Here is a 19,176-nt window from a genome sequence, read left to right as displayed (position 1 = left end):
GCTTGTTACCGGGACAAACAACCATGCGATTTTTTTCTGGTAGAAGTAGTTGGGTTGATGTTGAAATGATGAAGAAAAAGTAAATATGTAAAGAACAATGCCTTTCTTCAAAAGTGAAAAAGTACTGAATAATGTCTTAAGCTGTGAGGAAAACAAAACACTGGTTGAGAGTTGCAAGAATGCATGCTCAAGATCAAGCATTCATTGGCAGTCTCACTTCTGTTATCTGAATAGTTTGTAGAGTGATCTATTATTATCATCTACAGGATCAAAATTGTTGTTCAAACATAACTTCTCTACGAATTAATCAGAAATGCAATAGGCAGGAAATTGTAGGGCATGAAGATTCAAGCATAATTAGACCTCAATCACTGCTGTTTTTTGACAGAAAAAGGTGTCCCTGGAATTTTCTGAAGGACCTTTGCGTCAAGCACCGCATAGTGTTTGTTAAGTTCAATCATTGCCATTTCAGCTGCAGCGTCAACATGGTCTTCATACTTCTCATATAGAACAGGAGCAGTGTACGCAAATATAATAGCTGCAAAGAAAGCTAGTTGCGTTAATCAGCCTGAAAAAATAAATGCCTCTGAGAGATGCCAAAATATGAACAGAGATGTAATTGGGAGATGATACAATGCTCAGAAGAAAAAAAAGGGTAATTGAAGAAACTAAATTGACTCCCAGTTAACTTTTCTTATGAAAGAAAAGAAGCTTCCACGATTAACCCCCTGTAGATACTATTATCCCAACCTCAATCAGCTCATTTAGGGGGCTTAACCACGCTCATAATATGCAAAGCATAAGCACATTTAAGTAATGGAAATGAAAGAAAAAAAATAGGCACTACATGTGGGAATTGATATTTAGAGTTAAAAATTGAATCCTGTAATATCAAGTTAAAGTGAAATGCATTTTATATCTTTGAACTGAAAAGTCCAAAATCAAACCACTTATCGATTGTAGTAAATGATACATGGTTTTGACCTAAATTTGGTGTCAGCCCACAAGCAGGAATATAAATCCTAATTCATAAATGAGTAGATATTTGCCGTGTGGGTATATCTTTCTGCCAATCGTCTGAAAACAAGGAAACAGAACAACACCTAAATACATATTACATGCCTACATATACCATAATGCATCTTCCTTTCAATCATGGGTCAGTATTTTTGCAAAATCAATTTTCACGATATTTTATTCGGTAAAACAGAAATGTATAATTCTATTAAAATGCTCACCTAAAATTTTGGAGATGAAAAGAAATATAGTAGACATGTCTCCTAAATATTTGAATTTAGTTAGATAATTTAACATAAAACAGAATAAACTGACCCATATAGAGAAGTGTCAAGAAATTGAACCAACCACCCACTATTGAAAGGATCCACAGACCTCCAATCACCTGCAAAACACATTTGGTTGTGAAAATTTTGAAGTTAATCATGTAAAATAAGTTAAAATAAACAAATCATACCTGCAAAAGGGTCCTCAAATCCTTTCCAGAGGCAACATAATGAAAAGTTGCAAAAGCTTCATTTAGTTCATGTCGTACCACATGAGCTATGCTTAAGAATATTTCTTCAGGTAAAATAACTTCAGGAAATTTTGTTGGAGACCTGAAAGCCATGAATTGGAAAATATCACGAGGCAGTTCAAGAAAAATGCATGAGCAATTATAAATCCATATCCAACATATATAAAGTTACTTTCAATATTTTGTCTTAGTTAAAATATCCTCATTCAACTAGGGAAAGGAAGAGAGGGGCTCTTACCTATTGAAAAAAGATGCTGCCTTAGACCAGAGAAAACACACAGCCAGTAATAGTATAAGAAAGTGGCAAATAAAAGTCAATAGATGATAGCCAATCCATTCAAAAAGTAGCCATATGATGGTAACTCCAGCGAGTATGCTGCCAGACAACTGTTTGTTTCTCCATAGTATTACATCAGCAGCTGAATGCAAAATAAATTTATCAATCAGGATGTATTAATTAATGTAGTATAAGTGAATAATAAAAGTATATCACATTGATCACAATAGAATTGGTTGATGTTTGTTAAACAGAAGGGAATACATTCTGACAAAAAGAAGCCAGAGTAAAAAGTCAATACTAACTTTGACCTGAGTTTGCAGACAAGACAAATTGTCAATATAGTCTGAAAAGCCAAAAGTTTCTACAAAAAAAAAAAGTCTAAAATAGATCAACATGCTTACATTGAATAACTAAAATGATATCACATTTTACAGGACATTATTTGACGAACGCGTTTGTGGCATGAAGCATGGTGTGATATTGTGAAATGACTACTCCGACATCTTTATTAGTACCAAATACTGAAGATCACTAATGAGATCAGACACATGTGACCTGACAACATAGACCAAGTACTTGTTTTGACATTTGTTTGATTTGAATACTAGACCTATCTCGTAGGCCCCAACTAGCAACAATGGACAGAACTACTGTAACAGATATTTGATATTATAAAATCGAGAGATAAGCGGTGTTGATAAAGGTTCTCCAAATATTTGAAAATACACGAGAACCTCATATTGGTCACAAGGTGTGGTTAAAGAGGCCGATTGATTTATTCATATCCAAGAGGAGCATCTTCTTGCCTACCATCAGGTCATCAAATGAGGATCAAACCATTGTGGCCTCTCCATCCTGCAATCTGACTCATGGATGCTCAATGCATTACTGTACATGTTTTTCTAACATGGCATCACATAATGTAAGTGGCCTGTCAGTATGACAAGTTAACACCCTCAAGCATGGCCATATATAAAATTCAAATATGCTCAAGGTCATGCAACCAGATGGAATTTGTCCATATGGATTTAGTAAAATATGGTATTTTATTCAAACAGCAAGGAGTATGGACTTCAGTTCAAATTTTTCTTAGCAACAAATATTGTGTACTTGACAATGGGATTGGTTGATTTCCTAGTAGGAATTTAATAATCTCTCCGCCTTTCCTTTCTTCCTTTTAGTAATTTAGTTTTCACACGAGATGAACTTCTTTTTTTTTTACTTGAAAGTTGAAAGGTAAACTCTAAAAATCATCAAACAAGTGTATCAATCAATGCTCACCGGAAAAATACCAACTGTGCAAAGAAATCTCAAATAACAACAGAAATTTCCACAACATGGAACAACCCTCTGATTGTGCATAACAAAAAAAAAATTTCCACCTAAAGTGAAACTTACAAACTGAGAGAGAAAAAAAATTCAAGCTCCTAAAATTAGCTATTTAGCCTGAACTTACATTTCCATCATGGTAAAAGTTACCAACTATCTTCAAAGTTTATTCTTAACCTCGAATCTTCAACTTCAATTGGTGTTTATCCACAGATACTACTACTAAATATTTTGCAATTTCCTTTTTAACCAATATTGATCCTAATCCAATCGGTCTTCATTCAATCAAAGAAAGGAAATTGTACATCCACACCATCTACATACAATATTCATGATTCCATTACTTGGATCTTTACCACCTAACTTTTACACGCACATGAAATGGCAAGGAAGACTCTATTCCAACGTCGACTGATACAAAATGGAAATAAATTTAGTATTGTAGATTGAAACATACATTTTCCTCCTCCAAGGACGGCATGTAGTGGTTTTTTCCTCCCAAATAAATGTTTCTTCCTAGAATCATGAAAAGAAGGATCCTCGTTGTCTGAATCTGAAGACGACGAACCCTTGTACTCATGAACCATCTCATTCATCCGATCAGCCATGTGTTCACCCGTTTCAGACATCATCATCTAAAACTCCTCTTGGAAAATGAAAATAAATCCAAAGCAATAATTTTCTTTAGAACTAATAGAAAAAAGCATTAAAGAATAAATCCGATCCATCAGTCAACGATCAAATTGTAACTCGGGAATAGATTAACACATCAATGACAACGAAACGAAATGATCTAGAGCCAACTATGAGAAGACAAGTGTTCCACAATACCAACGTTCGTAGTTCATTGAACTTCGATCCCCAGCAAGAGGTGTCGTTCCTCTTTGAAATAGGAAAATTCAAAGACACGCCAAATTTTTGTAATGCAATCAAATTCGAAAAGAAAAAAAAAAAGAAGATCCAGTATAACAAAATGAGGAGAAATCGATCGCACGATACCGAAATATGAAGAATGATTAAAAAACAGGCCTCCAATCTTGTGCTAGGGATTCTCCTTCCCCTCTGCTTGGTTGCCTTCTCTCGCGCTCGCTCACTCCCCGGCTTCCTTCTCGCTCAAACTGAAACTGAAACCGACAAATCGCAATTAAAAGCGGGGCGTTTCATGGCGGAGGAGCTGGGTGACGCTGCAGTGAAATTGGTTTCCACGTGGACTCTTATAATTGGAGATTGTGTGAGGGCCCAAAAGAAAATGAAATAAATAAAATGCAATTTGCCAGCATCCAGATTTCAAAAAATTCTACGTACTATACTTTAATAATTACCAAAGATCCTATTTCTTTCCTAAAATACTTCAGTCCATTGAAGCCCCCATATTAAAATAAAAATTATTATTTTCTTATTTAAATCGAATTAAATCATTTCATTTAAAAATTGTTACACGTGACCTTTCAAATTTATTCATATGTTTTTAAAAATTTTATAACCTTTTGGACACGTTGAAATTATTGATAGTTTAAAGAGGTCAAATTTGTTCTATATTTTTATTTTTAAATTTAAAATCTTAATAAAAAACTAAAAACAATACTTTGGATATGCTTCAGCTCCAAAAGTGAAAGATCAAACAGTCTCACAGATTTTTTCGCTCCCCCTGAATTATCAAAATAATTCAAAAAGTTTTAAATTGTGTTTGAATGGAGTTGAACTAATCAAGTCACGAATCAGTAAAACATTTCAAATGATTTATTTTAAAAAGTTATATATTGTACCTATAATAATTTTAAATATACGTACAGATGTATCAATTAAATTTTTCACTTTTTTAAATTTGAATATAAAATAATTTCATATCCGACGAGGAGGACACACACTTTTTTGTCTTTTTTTTAAATAGTGCTTTATTTTTTTTAAATGAACATTGTTTGAACTTTTATTTCAAAAAAATGTTTGACGCGGTCTTTTCATAATGACAAAAAGAAAAGGATTTATCCTGAAAATGATAACTTTTGAACTGTAAAATCGAATTTACCGACGAAATTTAAGAACTTGGCCCAGCTTTCTACCTGCCTCGTGATTGGAAAAAGCGATCTTAGGCCTTCGACTTCGTGTATACTTTAGCAGATTTGGTCGATCCGACGGCGTCAATCATCACAATTTTTCTACTTTTGTTCCCATCCGACGGTTCCACACCACTCTCTCTCGTGACGTTAAACCAGATGGGCACCCGCACGCGTGATCGTATGTTTTCTTTGCATCGAAACCCTTTTAGTATTACAATTTTCCTTGAACCCCAACTCTAACCTCTCTTCTTCCGTTTCGTGTCCATCGAGAGGGTGGAGTCGGAGAGCGATCGACCTCGTCGCCATCGAAAATTCTTCTCCTTTGGTAGAGCTCATCCTTTGTTTTCCTTCTCTGTGAATTGTTTCGGTGGCCAAAGCTGGAGCCGCGGCTGGAGGCATCGCTGAAGCCGCCGCCCCCGGCGCCATCCAACGGCCAGATACGGTGCCGGTCGCCGTCGGCGGCGGATCTCCTACACCCCTCCCCTTCCCAAGACGGTCATGATTCCAGAGCGAAACGCGCTCGCCAGGAGTCCCTCCGGGACCGGATCCATCGATTCCGTGGCGTCATACTCACCTTCTCCGTTCCCCTTCTTCTCGTCTCCTTCGTTCTCTACCTCATGCCCCGTGTTCCTTCTCCCATTGCCTACCCCGGGAGGAAAGAAGTGCCTGGAGGCGGCGTACGCGTCGTCGGATCGAAGAGTTATGCTGTTATCTTCGATGCAGGAAGTTCGGGAAGTAGGGTTCATGTTTACTGCTTCGACGAGAATCTTGATCTACTTCACATTGGCAACGAAATTGAGCTCTTCGATAAGGTATGCATGAAAATGATGCCTTTTTTTCTCGTTCTGGTGAACAATGAGTACTTGTCATGCGCCTAGATTAACCGCTCACACACACACACACACAACACACACACACACACACACACACACACAAAAGAAGGTAGTCTATCTTATATCCATCTGATGGATTGCTGCAATAGCCCTTGTCAACTTCCAAAACACAGTTAAGTTTAACCGCTTCCGTCGTGAGGCTAGAAAGTGGTATTGTAAGTGATAATATTACATAGAGCTTAATGGGATTGACAGATCAATGTGCCCGAACTCAACTAGTTGAGATACATGCCTTCTTGTTACTCTCATTATCTAAAGAATTAGTTATGCATTCTGGAAAGTACATGTTGCCTTTTGTTTCTTCAAAAAATGAATTTTCTGTTTGTTGCACATGCAGGTAAAACCAGGCTTGAGTTTTTATGCTAAGGATCCTCAGGAGGCTGCTAAGTCACTTGCTCCATTGCTAAAGAAAGCCGAAAGCGCTATTCCTGTTGAATTGAGACCAGCAACACCTGTCAGAGTTGGGGTAAACCATATTGAGGCTATTGGAGCTTAAAGAACATTGTAGTATGAACTGCACACTTGCTGTTGTTCATGGCTGTCTACATATGATCCTTATGCAGGCCACAGCAGGTCTGAGAGCATTAGGAGAAGTAACATCAGAACATATTCTGCAAGCAGTGAGTTTCTTATGCCACATCGTGTGATTCTTGCTTCATCTTTTCATTTTTGTTTTTGTTCCTTTTTTTTTTTTAACTTTTTTGGTATGGTTTCATTCTCAACCTTCTCATCCAGGTCAGAGATCTCCTGCAACAAAAGAGCTCACTTAAGTTCCAGTCAGATTGGGTGACTGTTCTAGATGGAACTCAGGAAGGTGCCTTTCAGTGGGTATATAATTTAAATATACTTTATTGTCTATGTATTTCTATAGAACTTTGTATCTTTCAGCTGTATCCTTCTGTATTTGCTAGTAGTTAGGCTGTTTCTTATAATATAACATGAGGAAAAGATTAGAGTTGTTATGGGAATGCTAAAAGGATGAATGTATAATTAGAAAAGTAAAGTCAGTTAGAGTTGGTGAAGGAAATATCATAAAATTCCATATGATATTGAAAGAGATAAAAATGACCAGTTATATAACCTTTCATATAGATATTGATCCCAAATACTTGGAACATGCAGTTGTAGCAGTTGATGTGAGGATTTGCTTTTTCTATGATTGTTTTTGTGAAGTTTTATTTGCACTTCCTCAGTTTTATTGTGCTTCATGAGGAGTGCTTTTGAGTAATCCTCCCATCTTAAAAAAACATATATTTTCTTTCTTTTATTCATTATTTGCTTGATAGATGCTAATATCTTGTTTTTATCAGAATAACTCTGTTTATCCTCTCAGCAAAAGTTCCTAGAAAACCAGGGCAAGCCTATTGTATTTTTCTTATATGGGTTAGCTACCTGTTGATATATGAGGTAGATGATATATCAGGCATAGTTTAAAACTGTTGTAGGTCTTGCACTTTTTGCCATTGCGAATAACACAGTAACTTTTTTACCACAAAGATAAACCTAATCTTAGAAGTTGATGAATAATATCATGTTCCTGATAAACTAGAATAGATTGTAACAGTAGACGTGCCTTGCAACCTTTCTGAGTCTGTTGAACCTTCTTGAAAGTAGACCCAACTATATGTTGGGTAATCTACTTCTTGAAAGAAGGAAGAGCAGTTTTCCATCTTTAACATAGATAACTGATACTTGTTGTCTATTTTTTATAGTCCTTGTGTATTATTGGCAATTACTCCAATAAGTCCTTTATGTAATCCATGTAAAATTATTCATTAACCACCAATGTATAGTTTCCATAATTGTGATATTATTCACTAAGTCGATTAAATTGTCAACTAATGAACTAATTTGTATTTGCTAGTTTAATGATCGTATAACATATATTCTCAATCTAGAGATGTCATATGCTTTGTCAAGTCAATTGTCTTTTCGCTATTTGTTTAATTGTACTTCTTTTACCTATAAAATATGTTGACTATTTTGCACTACTTTTACATATAAGATATACTGATTTTTAGAATTAATAAAGGGCAGTTCGGTGCACGAAGCTCCCATCAATTCGGGGTGCCGGGGAAGGGTTCTATTGTACATAGCTTTACTTTGCATTTCAAGAGGTTGTTTCCGCATCTTGAACCCGTGACCACTAAGTCACACTGCAGTAATTTTATCATTGCACCAAGACTCCCCTTCGATTTTTAGAATTAATACAACAAATAAATAATTTTTCAACTTGGATTGGGAGATATACTTGTTAATTTGACTAATTGGTACATCACCTATTTACAGATCATTCAACCTGTTAAAAATTAAATAATTTCTGATATGGATATGTAACATAAAAGGTAGAATGATTCGTAGATCCAGTCCAACAAATCTGATATCTGAACAAATAAATATATAACTGATATCTGATACAAATATATACAATGGATCCTTTCTCCGGACCCCGCATGGCGGGAGCTTCGTGCATAGTCAAGGTAGATTAATTCCTGGAATTTATCCAATAAGTGACTTTTTTGTTATAACAATTTTGTCACAATGGGTCCTTGCATTCTTGATAATGGCTGATCCACTGAGGATAAAGTAGAAATTTGAAAAAATTGCTTAAGAGATCTCTTCAAGGAATTGGACATTTGCATGTTGCAGATAGATTGTTCACACTTGACTTATTGTCAACAAGAATTTATATAAGCCAGGCCCCTTAAATTTCCCTTCTGTTCTTTTATTATGTAGTCTGTTCCAAATCTCTATTCAATGATTGATTCCAAACTTTTCCTTTATCTCCTGTAAAGCAAGAAAAGAGGTTTTTGTGTTTTCCAGCCATCATTATCTGGCACAACCATTTCCCACTGATTGCCAGATGGTAACCATCATATCAGATCAAATTGAGTTATTTTACCTCCTAAACCAACCACAGTGATACATCTTTACTGATATTGCTGCAGGTGAGCTGGCTGTAATTTTCTGATAGAATCTCAATTGACTCAAGCTTGAATTTATAATAGTTTAACTTCTTAAATAAAGTAAGTTTGATGATCCAATATCTAAACTTTGACCTTGTTATGACTTATTCGTGAACTGTGCAACTAGTTAATATGATGCTATAGTTTTGCTTTGTGTAAATATCCTTATAGGCTGATAAATGATAATATATCATTGGTCATTAGTGTAAGAATAAAACATAACTAAGGGAAATGAGATTGAATAATGTTGATATATAACTGGATTAGTTTATAATTTTGATCCTTTAATATGGCCTACCTTGACTATAGTTTTAGCTGATCTATCAGATCTCTTAATTCGATTCAACAATGCTGCATTTGTGTTGGACCTGATTCTTATCTTTGGCAATACTATCATCCTACGTGTTTGATATAGACCACCATGAGCAAGGAAATAGAGGTTTAATTTTACTAATTCAACTATGAATACCGGTGAAGAAAAAGTATATAGATCAGACATCCAACATTAGAAAAGGAACCCTTGGACATACTTCAAAAGTTTAAAAGTATAATTTGCATACTGACTGCTGAGACAGTGGTTCAAGTTAGTATACTTCCTTTGTTTTGCTCATATTGATTTGATTGTATTCTAATTTGGGCTTGTGATGGTCATCCCAAATTATGGAAAGTTATCCATTATGAAGCTAGTGATGGTTCTATAATCTTGAACAAGAAATACCTCAGTTAACATATGACCTTGACTTATGTTCAACTTTTTCCTGAGATTTTTTTCCCTATGCACTTGACTGTTTCCCGCAATTTAACTATTGAGATATGAATTTAGTGGAGTGTTTCTTATTTGAATAGACTATGCCTTCTTTTCATGATGAAAAAGTTTATTTATGTAGGTCACTGTCAATTATCTGTTGGGGAAATTAGGAAATTCATACCAGGACACTGTTGGAGTAATTGATCTAGGAGGTGGATCTGTTCAAATGGCATATGCTATTTCAGAAAATGATGCTGCAACTGCTCCAAAAGTTTCAAATGGAGAAGATTCGTATGTGCAACAACTCTTCTTGAAGGGAACGACTTATTACCTTTATGTTCACAGGTCTGACATCTTTGTCAGAAGATATATGAGAATGATTTTTAAAATTAAGATTTTCTTATACAACCAAATCTAGTCATTTGATGGTTCTCATTTTAGTATTGTTTTACAAGAGCCATCTTAGCTCTTTCTTTTTTTTTCTGGTATCAATTTTCCAGATTTCATGGTAGCAGTTTGTTTGGACAAGTTTAAAATATAATCATAATTGGACTACTTTCTTCATTCTATAAATTTAGAGTTGATGTGATTTCCTGCCTCTGTAGTTACTTGCACTATGGTTTATTGGCTGCTCGTGCAGAGATTCTTAAGGCTGGTCATGGGTACAGTAACTGCATTTTGGAAGGTTATAATGGTAAGTTGAGGTCACTCACCCTGCACTTCACCTTCCATATTATATCCAAAGTTCACATTGTTTTTGGGGTTGTCTGTTAGTCATTTCTTCACACATTTTCTTTAGAGACATGCCTTCATATCAGAAACTTTTGTGCATATCCTAGTCTATTGCTTACAATATGTTTTATTAAGTGTGATACTCTGCTTTGTTTGTGCCATCTTTTATTTGTGTTCCTGCATATTAAAACAAACTAATATTCAATAGGTATTGGTGGTGGGTTTCAGTTTTACAATTTGAGTTCTGTCTTTTATGGTGACAAATCTGAATCTTTGGGGGTCCTAAAATAGATGATTCAGAGGGCTAGAGTGAGATCTTGTTCATTTTCTGTTCACTATGTACTTGTTTTGAGAAACTGAGCGTATTGCCTTCTTTTCTATAGAATAGTGTTTAGTTCATGATTACCCACTTTGCTCAATCTATACTGTTTAGATGTCAACCTAAGATATGAGGGTGTTGCTCAAGCTCCTGGGCTAGTCAGCATTAACAGCCTTATATTTTGAAAATAGATGGTTTGTGACTAAAATCTTTGTTTGCCAAAATTTAAGCAAGCTTTTGGATTTTGGTAGTTTTCTAATTCATTGTTTTGTTTTCTTAAAGGATCATATGAATATGGCAATGAAAAATACAAAGCAGCTTCTTCAGCTTCTGGTGCTAGTTTTCCAAAATGCAGGAATGATGTTATTAAAGCTCTCAACATCGATGAACCAAAATGTCTCCACATGAAGTGTACATTTGGTGGCGTTTGGAATGGTGGAGGTGGAGACGGGCAGAAAAATCTATTTGTTGCATCCTTTTTCTTTGATAGGGCTATCGAGGTATCATCTTTGACAGATCCTTTCTATTTAAGATTATCAATTTGTTCTTTTTATCAAATGCTCTTTTTGTCATTCTCAGGCTGGCTTTGTTGATCACCACGTACTAGCTGCGATAGTTAAACCGAAACATTTCAAGGACGCTGCAAAGCATGCTTGCAAGCTGAATTTTAATGATGCAAAAATAACATTTCCTCGAGTCCACTATGAGAATCTCCCTTATCTGTGCATGGATCTAGTGTACCAGTTCACGTTGCTTGTAGATGGGTTTGGTATGTTAAACCTACCGAGACTGATCTCTATAGTCATGAACTCTTGCAATTACTAATTTTCTTGTATGATCCAACAGCTCTGGATCCGCATCAAAAGATCACTTTGGTAAAACAGGTGAAGTACGGCGATGCCTTTGTTGAGGCAGCATGGCCACTCGGTAGTGCCATTGAAGTCGCGTCGACGCTATAGTTAACAGTCCTTGGAGCATCACATGTGATGCTGTGTCGCAACTGCCTAATTGATTCTATCATATGCTTGATGGGTATTCAGCTTCAATATTGATCACTGACCGAGTCTGTTTTTGCTCTGATTCATTGCCACTCCTGCTGCTTCGGGAGGATTTAGATTTATCTGAGGATGCAATGGCCATTTTTAAAGAAGCACAATTTTTTTCCTTTATTTTGGATTTAGTTTATCTTTAGTCAGCATTGGGAGATGAATTTAAACATGCTAACCACTCATTTTATTATCGGTGTAACGCTGAGGTGAGATTGGCACGAACATTTGATATTCATCCGTGTTTCCAGTGATTGTAGTTAAATTGCTCTAGTTCTAGGCTTCAAACATTTTCAATTGCTTTTATCGTTATATTCATAAAAAAATAAGAATCATACTTGGAATGCTAACAAATCCTTTGCCACAATTGTTAAATTGTGCTAGTTCCAGGCTTGAAACATTTTGAAGTACTTGCATCTATCATTATATTACATCAAAATAAAATCATACTCAGTATGCCAACAAAATGCTTTACAACAATGTCTGTGAAGTGAGAATACAAATAAACACATGAATTGTATGGTAATGGACGTCGGAATCTGAAATAATTCCCTCTCCGACTCTTCTAATTCGCATGTTTTCCTTCATGAGGGTGCACGGATCACTGGCCAATGTACACAACAAATGAATCTGCCCCCTCTCTAATTCCACAATGGCAGCATGCTTGAGGTGGAATAGTAAGCCTGATTTGAGACATCAGCTTCCGATATCGATCCAAGTGTTGCCATAGAACCCTGAAACCCTTCAAGGTTCAAGTCCGTGAACCAATCCGTCTCTTCTTTCATTCTTTCCACCATTTGTAGGTTGCTTGTCATGGGATCGGCAGCTCTTCCCTGATGATGAATTACTTTAGAAACGTCGTGATATGGGTTGATCCTTGCAGGCTGAATTCGATCTCCAAATTCGACATCAGATTCGGGAGTCCAGAGACTCTCTGACCTTGCTTCTTCAGTAGAGTTCAACGAGAACTCCATTGCTGTTCCAGAGGATGATGCTGCTGTTGCTGCTTCTGCTGCAACCTCTCGCTTTTTCTGCATCTTGTCCCAGCTGTTCTTCTTATGGTACAAGCGGCACAAGACCCACTCATCCAGCTGCACAACGCAAACTCTTGTTGGTTTCATGGCTTGCTAAAGTATTCGATCATAAAGATGAAACGATTGAATAGGAGACATACTCTTTGGCTGCCGTTCTTGTTCGCTGATTGATCGGAATCAATCAGGCGGTATTCGTGCATGATCCAATCAGTCTTGACCCCTTTAGGTGCCTTGCCTTCGTAGAAGACCAGAGCTTTCTTTATCCCAAAAATCCGGCCGCCACTCCCCGGAACCGACACCGGTTTATCGGCCCCAGTGGCCTTCCAGTACCCTCTACCGGTGGCCCTGTTCGGTCGGGAACCGTTGGGGTACTTCCGATCCCTCGGCGTGTAGAAATACCACTCTCTGCTCCCATACAAAGCCAACTCTGCTCGCACAAACACGATCAAGAAATTAAATTAGGCAGAAAGAAAGACAGAAGGAAAAAGGATGACAATTTAGGCGTTCGATCGAAATTGCTCACCTGGAAGGTCCCACGGATCGTGCTTGTAGAGGTCGATCTCGGCGATAATGGGTGCAGGGATGCGGTGGCCGGCGATCTTCCGGCAGAGGTAGTGCACCACGAGCTCGTGGTCGGTGGGGTGGAAGCGGAACCCCGGCGGCAGCTGCAGCCCGGCCTCGGCGTCGTCGCTTCTCCTCCTCATCGATTTGAGCTGATCTCCAGGGTTCCGATCGGTGGAAGCTGCTGGATTTAAGGCGGTGGGCGTCGCTGTGTGGGTGGCCGGCACTTGCGACACGTGCATGGATACTTTCCCAGTTCGTTCCGGCTCCGCAGGCAATATTTCCAGACGAGGTTTGACGCAGACGCTGGGAGGTGGAAGAGGAGAATGGCATCTGCCGCGGATATAAAAGTGGCGGGCTACGGCTAGAGTTTGTCGCTGTCGGGGTGACGTCACTCCCTAGGTATTTGATTGTCTATTCTGCACGTGCTGAATTGAAAGTAGATAGGTATGCACCTACTAGATTTTGGCGGAGAATGGCGGGCGGCCGCCGACTCCGGCCTTCCCACGAGCTTTCCTGTGAATTCATCAAAGCATTCGTCTCCGCTGAATTTCTCTGTTTTCCAAAATTTCATTTCAAGTTTTATTTACAGTTGATTATAGTAACCTAGGATTCACTTTTTTTTGTTTCGTACGGCTCACTTCCACGTGTACTCTAGAGTGGACGATGTTCTTCCACATGTACTTCTGTTTAAAATATTCATGAGTCATTTCCAACTAATTAGACCGTAATTAATTAGTTGACTAAGTAAATAATTAATTAAATCACATGAAGCCGACTTGACTATTCAATTCCACAAATTACTCCTCTCATGTTTCATTTTCTCATTGGTTGAAATTTTCATGATTTATGTATCGTAATATAATTTATGTTATATATATATATATACGTTTAAATTTTCTGTTGAATTATTTTTAAGATTTAATAAAATTTAATTTTGTTGTGTAGCATTTTAGTCTATGATAATTGTTTCTCTACCTACCAATCTAATAAATTGAAGATAGTAGTCAAAATATCGGTTCTAAAAATTGGTAGAATTCCATAGAGAAAAATCAAGAAATTATGCGGTCAATAGCTTCAACTGAGAATTGTCAAACATGTTGACCATTATTGCATCACGTGACAAATTGTTACCTTTCATTCTTGAGCATAGGAACCGCCTTGGCTTCGTTTTTGTTATATCTATTTTATTATCAAAGTTTTGAACTTAAATACTTCTAATTAATTAAATTGATTTATGATTTATTAAATATGTTTCATTTTAAAATGCCAGCAAATATATTGGAAAATGAATTCAAGGATATTAGTTAATCATGCCTACCGGAAAATGGGCCCATTACTCTCCTTCGATCAATAGCCAGTTAACTAGGCCCGGCCCATTTATGCTGCTGCTAGTCTGGATCTCACGCTTCGGCGGAGCAAGATCGGGAGCAAGATCGCCGGCGATGACAGTTCTTCAGCGGCTCCTTGGTGTCGGACGTGAGCCTGGCTCTGGGAGCGCCTCCCGGTACGGCGACCGGCGAATGGCTACACTATAAACAAATCCGAGATGGACTACGTCGTCAACGGCAGCAGTGCCAGTACCACGAGTGACACTGCTGCCTCCGTACTCTCGAAGCCGGTTTGATCGGAAGCTCATGCTCTCCCTCCTAATGTCAATAAATGTTTCACCAGTGAGATGGGTCCCTTCATTTTCGTTCTTGACTTCGTCTCTTCGTCGGCTACCATTCGCTTGTTCAGTCGTTCAGGCATTCTGTTCCCTTGTTTCGACAGCGCGGATTAGGGAAATCACGGGGTGTTGTTGTTTCCAGCTCAACTTTGTTCCTTTACAGTTTTTGAACATAAACTGATCTATATGGGAAGCCTTTCCGGGCATAAAGGTTAGTTGGATTTTTAAGATATATTCTTGTGAGATTTAAAGCATCTTAATTGAGTTTTGAGTGGGCAGGTACTTTGAGCGAATTTAATACCTGTCATGTCTTTGATTGGTTTATCCTTCAGTTGAGTCTGATCTACTTTGGTTGTGAATCGCATAAATGTTATAATATATTGAGTTGAATTGACTATTTTACTATGAGACTATGATTCAACTCAGGGAAGGTAAAAAAAAAAAAATTGTTTGCAATGCCAAATGTCCAGTGCTTAATCATTGTGTGGATTGAGGGTCTAAGACAAGCTGTTATGGCATTGTATTCATAGCCTGTATTCTATAAATCTTTGACTGAGCTTATTAGGGTGAATTTTCACACTTAACACTGGGATATTTTTTGTTTTGGCACAAATTGAACAGGAAGCCAGACTTTGAATCTTTGTTGTTTTCATTGTGAAGTTTATACAACAAAAGAGCTTCTTCTGTACTTATCTATCTCGTTCTGGACCCATGTTAGCACTAGGTACTCATGCAGGATATACCATGAAATGATTATAACACTATTAACTAGTGTCTACCTTCCTCCAATTTTAAGGATTTTTTCCCACTGTTATAGTTGCCTTGTCACTTTATCTACTATGTTTCTCTAATATTTTTTTCTTTGGCCTGTGATTTCGCAATTGACAACACAAATATGAGATAGGAAACTGCTCGTATGCTCCTGATAGTCTAGTTGGTAAAATGAGGTTGCTGATGGATGTTGGTGATTGCTCCATTTGTATTTTGTAGAGATACCTTACCTATCTTGTCTCTTGAGGCATCACATTGTTGACCCTTGATGCCGTAAGGCTTCCTATGCAGTTGAGTCTTTCACCAGGTTCAAGTGTTACATTTCAATCTTCCCCTAGGATGTATAGTAATGAAATTAATCATCTCTACTTCATTGAAAACGTCTTCTTGTTGGTTGTCCAATGTTCGGCCATATTCATGTGTGATGTTAGTTTTGATTTATCATGTTTCCTGACAAAAAAAAACTAGTCTTTTAACTTCAATATGACTGAGTTGAAACCCATCAGGAGCCCACCTGCAAGTGTTAGAATATAAAAGTCTAGTCCTACATGAGTTGGTCAAGTTGAACTTAATATTGTTATATAAATAGTCCTCTCAACTTGATACAGAGGTGTGTCGACATGCATGGACTCAAGTTTAAATATATACTGAAATCCTTAGCATGACCATCATTAATTTTTTCTGTTTTCTGGTATGAGTTAATGCACCAACATAAGGTTTTTGTTTTTCTAGAATGTAACATATTTTCACTAGCTAGCTGTGTGAGGATTGAATGCAACAGAAGCATGACTGTTGTCCAAAGTTCTATGTGCATTGAGGCCATTTTCCAATTCTCAAAAGGATATTGATTTAAATGCAGCCCATGTGTCAATGTTTTTATTACTTATTTTCCTTTATTTTTTGTAAATTTTATCTACCCAATAAAACTCTCTGATCAAGAAAGGTATCTAAACCAGAACAATTGGCATCTCCTAGAATGTGTTAACTAACTTCATTAGTTGTAACTTACAGGCAATGATATCTCTACATGCTGTCTGAAAGGATTTTGTGGAGCATCTATCCACCATCATTTGGGGAATGTAATGAACAGGAGAGTCTAGGGCAGTATAAAATGGTGATAATTTGAAATGCAGCAGTATTGAAGAAATGACCAAATTCTAGAGGGCAAAATAAAATTCTGTTTTAAAAATATTTTTTACAAGTTAATTGTGTTAGTGACAACGTAGCATGCTATTTATTTCACTTTTGATGACGCTATTTTTTCACACAAACTATCATTCATGTGAATACCAGTGAATTTGCAGATCACATGTTTGTTTACTCTCCGTCTATCACGCGGATCCTTGATATTTATCCGATCATTATTCTCATTCATGCATGAATATTTGAGCACGTGTATATCCTGCCCGATGCTGGTCCTTGTTTCCAAGTGCAATGCACTGCCTGATTTGAAGATGAACAGTTGAACTATTCTTCTTCTTCTTTCGGCTCATCCCACTGCATGCGTGTATTAAAGAGGTACCAACTTTCTTTTCTCTATAATTGGAGTCCCTGATAAATATATGAACAATTCAAGGATATAATTCAACCTAGTGCAGCAGTTACTGATCTAACTCAACCTAACAATTACTGACTGCAATGCAGCTTAATTTAATGTGCATGGAGGCAACAATTATATTCAACATCATGTTCATATTTAAATGATGCGTGATCGAGCAGCTACTCTTATCCATGGTGTGTTCCATGAAAATGGTTACAGGTTTCTGGGTGACTTGATGAAGATAAGACTGCCTGAATCAGACATCAATCATTGATGCAGCAGCCTACACTTATTACATGCCAACTTGCTTAACATTTGCATGTGATCCGGCATCCATGGATCGCCATAATATTCAGGTATATATATACATGTGATCGGCAATCGAGCAACCACATTTACAAGAAATTGTATGCTAAAACTCTAGGGAAAATTCGACAAGAATAAATTTCATGCTGAAAATTATATAAAATTTGAGGAGTAAAATGAACCCTCTCTCTTTTGAAAACATTAAAAAAACAATTAGGCATATACTCTCGACGCGTGAGCTAGATTCCCTTGGCCCTGAATTCAGCGAATCGTTCCAACTCCACCCAATAATTTAATCAAATCAAATATTAATTAAAAACACATTTGATTAATTAATTTAAAGCCTCAGAAAACTTATACTTAAATCACCAAACACATGCCCCAGACTTGGCCGACAAGCGTTTAGCTGTCAATTAATCCCGCAACACACGGTCGCCACGTGTCATTCCCTGATCCCACCAATTAATTAAGATTTAATACGCCCTACTAATTAATCTAGTTTAGAATTGACGTTGTAATTAATTAAACTATCGTCTTGTCTGAAATTAGCAGCATCATGATTGAAACGTACTATGATCCCTAGTTTCATCGAAACCTCTTCTCTCTTTTTTTTTTCAGCGTTTTTTCAACATTTTATTAAAGAATGATGGACCCAACATTACTGAATTCCTATATTTTTTTATATTTATCAAATACCCTTCTACTTTCTATTGTTTGAATCAAAACACCGAACAACAAACTGTTCATAAGCATTTTTAGCCAATATTATTTGATGATCCTTGCAATTTTATATATATATATTTTAAAATCTTAGATTTTTGTGTGATATTTGCTTTGTTTCCTTTGGTTATTCCGAAAAGTGCCTTTTGCTAAAATGCCAACGTTTTTTCGAGTCAATTCTAATCCTAATTAATTGCCCAAATCACTCGATTAAACTATAAATTGGTTGATTAGTGAAATGAATTAATCTCTCACTTCCAGCCATGTGCGAGCTCATCGTCGCCAGCGAGGACGGCGGCGCGCGTGCCGGGCATCTCACAACAGTCCCGCCGCGCACCGCACCGCCTTGCGCTCGACGCCACGGCAACTGTCGCGCCGCCATTTGCTCCTGTAATTTGCGTCACTCGATTGCAAGCAAAGCAATCCCGCTCCATAATTAATCAATTAATTGTTTGGTTTTGCTCACAACTTGCAGTGAAATTTGTTCTTCGAAGTGAGGAAACATTGAATATTAAATATATATTTAAAATAAAAAATAAAAAAAAGGTCGGTGGGGAAAGGCAGTGAACCGGACCCACGGCGGAGCGGATGACGCCAGGATGAGTCAGCATGGAAATCGAAGTCAACGTTGGCCATGAGTATTGTCAGGCAACTTGGTCTAGCTCCATCCT

General features: G+C 37.2%; 3 protein-coding genes across 3 annotated transcripts; 1 reads left to right on the top strand and 2 right to left on the bottom strand.

Moving 5' to 3' along the window:
* Positions 1 to 368: 368 nt before the first annotated feature.
* Positions 369 to 3,778, bottom strand: LOC141825501 (reticulon-like protein B5). Its single transcript, XM_074712888.1, has 5 exons — positions 3,601 to 3,778; positions 1,773 to 1,953; positions 1,475 to 1,616; positions 1,333 to 1,402; positions 369 to 538 (listed from the first exon to the last, which is right to left on the bottom strand). The coding sequence occupies exons 1-5, from the start codon at positions 3,776 to 3,778 to the stop codon at positions 369 to 371; spliced, it is 741 nt and encodes a 246-aa protein (XP_074568989.1).
* Positions 3,779 to 5,529: 1,751 nt separating this feature from the next.
* Positions 5,530 to 12,156, top strand: LOC141843977 (putative apyrase 1). Its single transcript, XM_074731982.1, has 9 exons — positions 5,530 to 6,012; positions 6,431 to 6,559; positions 6,657 to 6,713; positions 6,829 to 6,921; positions 9,947 to 10,152; positions 10,413 to 10,501; positions 11,141 to 11,358; positions 11,438 to 11,627; positions 11,705 to 12,156. The coding sequence occupies exons 1-9, from the start codon at positions 5,818 to 5,820 to the stop codon at positions 11,815 to 11,817; spliced, it is 1,290 nt and encodes a 429-aa protein (XP_074588083.1). The 5' UTR covers positions 5,530 to 5,817; the 3' UTR covers positions 11,818 to 12,156.
* A 110-nt stretch (positions 12,157 to 12,266) lies between these two features.
* Positions 12,267 to 13,793, bottom strand: LOC141843966 (NAC domain-containing protein 67-like). Its single transcript, XM_074731975.1, has 3 exons — positions 13,462 to 13,793; positions 13,079 to 13,365; positions 12,267 to 12,995 (listed from the first exon to the last, which is right to left on the bottom strand). The coding sequence occupies exons 1-3, from the start codon at positions 13,739 to 13,741 to the stop codon at positions 12,546 to 12,548; spliced, it is 1,017 nt and encodes a 338-aa protein (XP_074588076.1). The 5' UTR covers positions 13,742 to 13,793; the 3' UTR covers positions 12,267 to 12,545.
* Positions 13,794 to 19,176: the final 5,383 nt, after the last annotated feature.

This window comes from Curcuma longa, chromosome 1 (assembly GCF_044706935.1).
Source record: "Curcuma longa cultivar G26 ecotype Majalengka, Jawa Barat chromosome 1, ITB_CL_G26_1.1, whole genome shotgun sequence".
Taxonomy (NCBI): Eukaryota; Viridiplantae; Streptophyta; class Magnoliopsida; order Zingiberales; family Zingiberaceae; genus Curcuma; species Curcuma longa.
This window is presented reverse-complemented; position numbering and strand designations above follow the sequence as displayed.

Excerpts from the sequence above, each read along its gene's own strand:
- LOC141843977 (XM_074731982.1), top strand. The coding sequence starts at position 5,818 with ATGCCCCGTGTTCCTTCTCCCATTGCCTACCCCGGGAGGAAAGAAGTG. Across the intron at positions 10,153-10,412 it reads TATTACCTTTATGTTCACAG|TTACTTGCACTATGGTTTAT; the intron begins GTCTGACATCTT and ends CTGCCTCTGTAG. Across the intron at positions 11,628-11,704 it reads GTTGCTTGTAGATGGGTTTG|CTCTGGATCCGCATCAAAAG; the intron begins GTATGTTAAACC and ends ATGATCCAACAG.
- LOC141843966 (XM_074731975.1), bottom strand. The coding sequence starts at position 13,741 with ATGCACGTGTCGCAAGTGCCGGCCACCCACACAGCGACGCCCACCGCC. Across the intron at positions 13,366-13,461 it reads CGATCCGTGGGACCTTCCAG|AGTTGGCTTTGTATGGGAGC; the intron begins GTGAGCAATTTC and ends TTGTGCGAGCAG. Across the intron at positions 12,996-13,078 it reads ACAAGAACGGCAGCCAAAGA|CTGGATGAGTGGGTCTTGTG; the intron begins GTATGTCTCCTA and ends TGCGTTGTGCAG.
- LOC141825501 (XM_074712888.1), bottom strand. The coding sequence starts at position 3,778 with ATGATGATGTCTGAAACGGGTGAACACATGGCTGATCGGATGAATGAG. Across the intron at positions 1,617-1,772 it reads GCAGCATCTTTTTTCAATAG|GTCTCCAACAAAATTTCCTG; the intron begins GTAAGAGCCCCT and ends CATGGCTTTCAG. Across the intron at positions 1,403-1,474 it reads ATTTGAGGACCCTTTTGCAG|GTGATTGGAGGTCTGTGGAT; the intron begins GTATGATTTGTT and ends TGTGTTTTGCAG.